The sequence below is a fragment of the Lampetra fluviatilis genome, chromosome 50, assembly GCF_964198595.1.
Source record: "Lampetra fluviatilis chromosome 50, kcLamFluv1.1, whole genome shotgun sequence".
Taxonomy (NCBI): domain Eukaryota; kingdom Metazoa; phylum Chordata; class Hyperoartia; order Petromyzontiformes; family Petromyzontidae; genus Lampetra; species Lampetra fluviatilis.
In genome coordinates, this window is record NC_136324.1 from 1,281,960 (window position 1) to 1,290,025 (window position 8,066).

An 8,066-nucleotide genomic window follows, 5' to 3' on the forward strand; every position below is an offset into this window, starting at 1 on the left:
GTTATTCTTACTTCCTAGGGTTAGAAGTTCGGTGTGTGTTTCGTGCTGTTAATGGTGACCATTATTTCACTACACTCAAAAACCTGAATTAATAACGGGGCAGTGGAAACCTGGATTCAAACCCAGTTCAGGCTCCGCGCTCTGACCACTTGGCCGCTTTTGCCACACCTGACGGCTTCGCACGGATGATGATTATTATTATTTTACGAGCGGTGTAAATGTGTCGACCCCCATCCTGGCGCCGCAGGGCTTTCCTGGAGAACGAGAAGAAGAAGCGCGAGAATGCCGAGGTGGAGCGGCAGCAGTCGGAGAGGGAGAAGCGGGAGCTCATGGTTCGCCTGCAGCACGTGGAGGAGCAGACACGCATCGCCCAGAAAGGTGACGGGGGAGCGCTCGACGCGGGGTTGTTGTGTGCACAGCAACAACCGCCATTCACCACTAAGTGGCGGTGACGCCAGTTATGCGCGTGATTAACTTGCGTGCACTTTGAGGCCACGCGAAATGTCGAACGCCCGCCGGTGGAAGGTCACGGGGCTGACTGAGATTACCAGCACATGCACATGCGCTCCTTACTTACGCCGCACGCGCAAAGACAAAGATCCCCCGTGTAGTTCTTAGCAGACTGTTAGGGCAAGAGCTGTTAGCGATCACCTACGAAGGCCGGCACGACACACGTGGGGGCGGGTGGCCAGCACCGCGCCCAGCCGCCTTTGTCTCCCGAGGTGGTGACGCCGACACCGTCTGCTTCACGGCGGACTTTAAAGATCCATCGACACCATTGGCAGGAGTAGGCAATTGTGTGGCGAGCGTCAGGGTTCCAACGTTGCTCCATCCGAAAGTCGCACCCCAAATCACTCCATGGGAGACTAACGCGCACACACGCGGCAGCAAACATCACCCCCTACCGGCACACTAACGGCTCACGTCGCCATCGCAAATTAAGGCTGCTGCCACTGCACGTGGAACTTCTTTCGCACCGTACGTAGCCCACCGTGCTAATCCGAGGTGCGTGTTCCACGAACAAAAGATCTGGCCACACCAAACTTCCCAGTGCAGGGGGCCCTCCGTGAACCGTGCCACCTGTCCTTCCCCACGTAGAGCTGGACGAACAGATGCAGCGTGCCGCCCGCCTGGAGGAGGAGCGACGCAAGGCCCTGCAGGAGGCCAAGAAGCTGGAGGACCAGAAGAGGGCGGCCGAGGAGGCCAGGGCCAGGCTGGAGCACGAGACTCACAACCAGAGGATGTCTCAGGAGCAGCTGGTGAGACGCGTTCAAGAGGTCGACTAGTCAGGGGCCCAGAGGGAGTTTGGGAGTTTGAAGGGGGGGGGGGGTGTCTGACGTGAATTGTTCCCAGGAGGGATGTGTTCCCGATATTCTGATGAATCATTGTTTGGAAAAAAACTAAAATAGTAGTTTTGGATTGATCACGAAATGTTACGTGACTTGACAGGAAGTGACATCACTCCCATGATTTCATGTGCGCGCTTTTCCCGCCAAAGTTACCGTCATGCGATGTCGCTTTTGCTTAAATGATCAAACTGTAAAATGCGTAGACTAAAAAAAGGTAAAATTTTTAAAAGCTATTTACATATTTAAACAGATCATATTTCACAATGAAAGTTAATACAACTTTAAGAATTCAAATCTAAAAGTGTAACATCTTATCTGTGTATTGGGCCAAGAAAGTCAAACATTCAAGATCTAAAAAAGTGACATCCAATATACATTCTGAGTTGACGGTGGTTTTTAGTTCCATTACTGATAGGAGTACGGGAAGTTTGCCTCCTCCCACTCCATTGCAGATAAGAGAAATTCTACAGAACGAAAATTAAATTGACTTCACTCCACTACTGGCTACTGACTCGGTACCGAGTCTGCTCTTTTTGTGCTACGCACAAATCGTCAGGATTTCTGTCACTTTGTTGAAAGTAGAAAAAAAAGACTCGTAAATATCACTTTTTTTTTTCAAATTGTGCCGGTGTCGCTTGGCCGCTTGTAAAGATGTTGGGGTTGTCTGTGATCCCACGACACCCACACTGTGGCTGTGCTCGTGCTGTTTAGCAACACTGCTCCGCTTACCCCACCACCGCACGCTTGCTAGAGAACATCACGCGCGGTGTCAGAAACGACGCGCTTCCGTGGAATTAATTAACTTATTCATCGATTTTTGTCGACTGCCTGGTTCGTCGCCTGATTGCATTGAGAGATTTGTTTGATTGATTTCGAGCGACTGTGGATTTGACCGATTGCAAAATCTTTACTCGGGGCGGCTCCGTTAATTTTCATGGAGCCTGGCTGGTGATGAGCGCTTGCATCGTGTTTTGTGCCTCGGTCCCAAACCGCTACTTATTTGTTGCAGATAGAATGCTAATTCGCCCGTGAAATTCAGCACGCAAAATAATACCATTTCAGGTTCTAAGATCCATTGCATAGGCAAGACATTATCGCGAAAAACGCATCACTCTGTGGTTTGTCATTGCGGAGGGCCGAAGGGCCCATGACCTCTCAGAGTATTGACCTCGTGTCGGTGCCCTCCATAAAGAGGTCACAATCCTGCAGACACGCCTCTGTGCACTTCAATTACTTAAGGATTCCTGAACCAAAAAATTCATATTTCTTGATTCGATTAATCCGTTTAGTGGTATGAATAAATAACGGCCATCTCAGTGAGCGGCTTGCAATTGGAAGGTTCCGAGTTCAATTCCTGGTTGGGGTTGACTCAACCCATCATCTCTCCTGGGTCAAGAAAATGGGTACCGCTTTGTTGAAATTTCAGCAATGGTTGTCATATGGACATACTTGACCCTTGTCATAGGAATGTGGAATTCGAGCGTTGTAAACGGGGTATGAGCACGTCTCAACGCTCATTTGAGCAGGACATCGCTTTTTTAACGTGATAGTTGTTTTGTAGAAGCGTGGGCGTGTGTTGCTGTGTGTGTGTGTCTACAGGTCGTGTTGTTTAATTTATTATTTTAAAGTTATCCCTCGCTGCCATCAGAGATTAATTTAGATTGGGAATCAGTTATTTGGTAAATAAGCCAAATACATTTTGTAATTGCTGTAAGCAGTTAAAACAGTGATAACAAAACAAGATAAAAGCTCACAATATGGAACACCACATTATATATTTCGATTCTGCTTGTAGATTAAATACAATGTTTAGACTGGGAAATGTTGAGGTGCAAGCAAATTAAGGACCCAAGTAATTTGAACAATTCGATGCAACTGGGAGTATCGAATGCGAAGTAGTTCTTGAGTAAATTTCATGAACGGAGCTAAATGGAAGGCCGCGATCGCTGGCGTCATTGAGAAAGGATGTGGCACATGGAGATAGATTCCTTTTTAAGCAACCACGGCTAATCTACAACTCTGGTAATAATCCGTCAGCGGAAGATTGAGCGTTATCTGTGTGTGTTCGTCTGTGTAACGGGTGTGCGGGTTTGAGAGTGGGCACTGGTTGTAATGCGAACGGCCTCACGGTAAGTAATGAGTACGCGCGTGAGTGTTGCGTGCTTTCAAACAGCCTCTTGCCCCCTCTGCAGCCTTGATGGACCGATGGACCTTTTCCCTTTCGTTTGCAGGCAATCGAATTGGCTCAGTACACGCAGCAGATCTCCTTGCTCGAACAGGCCAAGCAGAACAAGGAGATGGAGGCCAAGGAGTGGCAACAGCAGGTACACGGCACAGACAAACACACACCGATCCAACAGCCAAGTCCACCCACCACGCTGAAAAACAGTGGTATAATCCGAATCGTATAAACTAGCGTATGTGCAGCAAAGCAGTGTATTGGATTTGGAGTGTACCATTATTTTTGTTTGTTATTGCAGGAGCGACAGGAATTCAATTGCGTCCGTAAATGATCGTTTGATTTGCTGTTATTTGACCCCTCGAGTCACCGCATTGCATTCCAAACTCAGTTCCGTGTTTATTGGCCCACAGGGCTTTGGGCATAAGACAGCCCCCTTAAGCTTGTGCGATGGATGATGTATGAATGCAGAAATTGTGTTTAGCTATTCAACGATGATGACCACCGAATTTAAATCGGCTATTTAAATCGGCTAACTGTTGGTGAATGCCAACACTTGGACCCCCTGATTACACGTGACCTCTAGATGCCAATGAATGGGAAACTCACCAGATGGGCGTGGGGGGAGGGTCTATTAAATGATATATTGGGAATGCGGGCTATATAAATGATTGGTAGTGCTTTTGAATTGTAGCAAATTGTGCAATTCTCGTGTGTGCCTGAACGCCGTCTGTTAGCTAAACACAATTGTTACGTTACGGCTGAGTAGGCCTTAGATTAAGCACATTTGGAAGTTGCACCATTACAATTTTGAAATATTCACGTTAAAATGAAATAATGTTCTCATCCGAAGCACATTTAATCCTTGTTTTATTCTGGTTGAACCAACTTGGCCAAGGTCTTTGATTTGAATGAGTTCTGCTTTGTGGAGGTGGCTGGGTGAGAGGTCACAGACACTAAGCTGACAATGGTTGAAATCATAGATTCAACTTCAGTCAACCTGAAATTTGTCAGGCTCCTCAAGTCTGTGGATTGTCTCATCCCAGTCACCGATGACTTCAAAACAACATCAGCCTTGTTTTTAAAGTTATGGAGGTGTGGCTCTGTGATTAGAGTACTTAACTTACAAATAGATCACATTACATTCCGATACATTCCAGCTCTCAGAATTAAAAACATCAGTTTGGCTGTCATGCTATGAACATTACCCAGGGCGAGTGGGAAAGTGCTGTCCCCTATTGCACGAACCAGAGATCAATTGAAGGGATCTCAGTAGTAGCTCTGTATCCGCTTCCTTCTGCCATTATCTATCTCATACAAAGGGTTGCACTCATCTGCGAGGTATCCAATCTAATGGTTGTCTCACGACACCGATAACACCCTCGCGATGAAACTGCTGGTAAAATAACGCCGTGCGTTTTTGTAACTTTCGTTTCGCTTTGACCATTCGTAGGCCGAGCTTGCTCAGGACAACCTCCTGAAAACCAAGAAGGAGCTTGACGAAGTGATGAAGGCCCCCAAGGTGGTGCCGCACAACAACTCGGCTCCCGCCCAGACCCTCATCCTCGTGGGCCAGCCCAACGTCCACTCGCCCGCTCCGCACGAGAAACAGTTCGGCTTCTCAGACCATGACATGATGTACGAAAACGCCCACGGCCGAAACGGAGGCTACGTGCAGCAGCACCAGCAGCAGCACCAGAATCAGATGCCTGGCCTGCCCAACCCACCGTCACCCTCCGACCTCTACGGGGACTACCAGGAGGACGGGGACGAGGGCAGTGCCGAGCTGCCCTCGTACGGCTACGGCTTCAACAACGACCGCAACGAGGAGAGGCGCGTCACCGAGATGATGAAGAACGAGCGCGTCAAGTTGCAGCTGCAGGTCCGTACAAAGACAAAGATTCCACCCTCCCTGTGTAGCCTTCGACGAGCCGTTAAGGGAACAAGTGGTGTTGGCAGGTTGGGCGTCGTGGTGGCGAAATGTTAACTCTCTCGCATGGTGAACAGGAAGTTGTGGGTTTGATCCCTATTTGTATATTTGGAGTTTGCGTGTCTTTCTCCTCGTGGTCAAGTGGATTTTTCTCCGGGTCCTCCATTTTTCCTCTTCACATTGAGAATCAAAGTGCGTTTAGAGTATTTGGCTGCTGCTATCAATGTCCCACGTGACAAGCCACTTCGTTGAGCCATCAGTTATGACCAGGTCGCTTCCTAAAAATAGCTGTATAGCTCAACGGACCTTACCTGGTAAAATAAAAAATAAATGTTGAAAATGGTTAGTTTAAGCTGAACAGAGGTGCCCTGTTGGAGAGATTGGAAATTACCAGACAAAGTTGGGCTAATGACAGCTTTCCGGTTTGATGGGGAATGATAGCAGAAGAGATGGGGGCAGGTGTGCAGATTTTTTAAGTGACTGAAGCATGGTATTTCAATTACCAGCTCCACTTGGTATATACACATCTATACGTGCTGTAAATGTGCTGAATATGTATTGGCATGTTGCCTTAAGGACAACGGAGTGTATATTTACTTTTGAAGTGATATTTACACGCCTCTTCAGCAGTCACGCCGGTAACAGAAAACGGTGTTGCGTAAATATCGGTTACGGCTACATTAGGTTGAAGAGAAGCCGAATAAATTATCGCAAAATTGACAGGCCTTCCCCACAAGGGCAACCACTTTTTTTTACTTCAACGTACTCTGGCACAGAGATCTCATAAATTATTTTGTGCTTGCCTGTGTGCGAGCGTGCCTGCGGGTGTGGCGCCCTTGACCTGTGTGATTACATTTTTTTGTTATTCTGTTTGTGCGTGTGCGCGTGCGTGCGTGCGTGGCTGACCTCAGGCACTCAATGACGAGCTGGCCAAGGCACGGGACGAGACGAAAAAGAATCAGATGGACATCCTGCACAGCGAGAACGTGAAGGCGGGCCGCGATAAGTACAAGACGCTCCGGCAGATCCGCCAGGGCAACACGAAGCAGCGCATCGACGAGTTCGAGGCCATGTGACGGGATTTCACGAACACAAAACGATTGCACAGCCCACACGAGCACCGACGTGGGAACACGCGCGCATCGCCAACGTGCCGTGACGGTGTGAGCACTCAAATTCATTCCGCACGCCGGTTGATTCAGATACTCGCAATGCACGTCCGCTAAAATGAGACTTGTCCTGGTTGCTTACGTTCACACCGGGTGAAACAAAATATAACCTTGGACCAATCGCATTATGTTGGAGTAGTGTACATGACATATCCCGTAGTGATTCTAGGACATACTAAACAGGGGGCACGAACAGGGCTACCAGCTAATGCAGTGCTTGCGACGCGGACTCATTTATATATTGTGTACATGCAAATTGTATTGTAATGCAAGCTGGGGTAGTGGTGGGGGTAGAGGAGGCACCTATGTACTCGGTGTGAAACTTCCTGAACATTTTCCCGTTCCGATGATGTACGTGTACGTCATCAGTTTTTCTTCCGGCTCTGTTCCAATGACGTTTCCAATGATGTACGTGAACGGAACAGGAAGAAAAATCTAATAACGTAACTTGATCGGTACTGAGGCTCCCACAAGGCCATGCGGGAGGGTGTGTAGCACTGTTTTGCGCAAGCTTTCGTAGAGTGCGGTCGTGTCGCTACGGTTCTCTGCGGTGAGTAACAATGTGTTTTAAAAACAACGGCGCTACCCCTCTCAATAAAATGAACAGTGAGCCGCTTGCGCGTTCTGAGATTCGGGTAGGGACGTCTCGGAATGGGAAAGGGTTAGGTGGGGGAAGTCTTTAACAGCAGACATTGGTGATGTTGTCTGCTGTGCGCCTGCAGCAAGATCTTGGAGGAGGAAGGAAGTGATGGAGACATTTGGTAGCCCTCAGCCACACTGTGACCCCTTGATGACCTTTTTAGATTTCACTATAGTGCCTTCCCATCCTTCGTGGTAGCATGTTTGCTCCTGCTGCAGAGGTTCACGGTTCGAATCCAGCGGGCTGCCCTGGATATTACTGCAATTGTATAAACCATACTACCCGTCGTCTGCTTCACAGTGGACTTGTAATTCGCAAGACTAGGCCATCGTGTACCGGCGTCATTGTCAAACATTGGTCACTTGTTTATTTTAACCTTCAAATTACTCAGTTAGTGACTATCCCTAGCAATCATTGCTCCCCCTACTGCGAATAATGTGGCAGTACCCTCTTGAACTATAGTCATGAGACTCGGAGAGGCTTTTCTGGGTTAAACAAGCGTAATAATAATATGAATACACCAAGAGGAGATCTTTCTGAATTTGGGGGGGTGGGCGGTTTAAGTTGGGGGGGGGGGTACTGATCTTCATTTTAGAGAGGAGGCATGTGAGGCCCCCCCCCACCCCCCATTAGAATCGCCACTCGCGCTAAATTGCATCACGTAGGTTCCCACGCGCACTTGCACGAGTAATCGCGCTGCTGCACAATGCAAAACAGTGCGAGTGTTTACGCTTTGCTCCCGTCCATGTAATCTGAGCAGTGAATTTATGAGAGTGGGCTAGCAGGGGCATATGTTTGC

At 48.3% G+C, this 8,066-nt stretch overlaps 1 protein-coding gene across 1 annotated transcript in view; it reads left to right on the forward strand.

Moving 5' to 3' along the window:
* The window catches only part of LOC144948606 (radixin-like), a 63,494-nt gene extending 55,649 nt beyond the window's left edge, over window positions 1–7,845 (forward strand). Inside the window, exons 9-13 of the mRNA XM_078878196.1 lie at window positions 248–378; window positions 1,099–1,259; window positions 3,581–3,673; window positions 4,982–5,410; window positions 6,370–7,845. Of these exons, the coding sequence (XP_078734322.1) occupies window positions 248–378; window positions 1,099–1,259; window positions 3,581–3,673; window positions 4,982–5,410; window positions 6,370–6,534 (979 nt within the window). The 3' untranslated portion in view covers window positions 6,535–7,845. The remainder of the gene's footprint in view (window positions 1–247; window positions 379–1,098; window positions 1,260–3,580; window positions 3,674–4,981; window positions 5,411–6,369) is intronic.
* The last annotated feature ends 221 nt before the right edge of the window (window positions 7,846–8,066 follow it).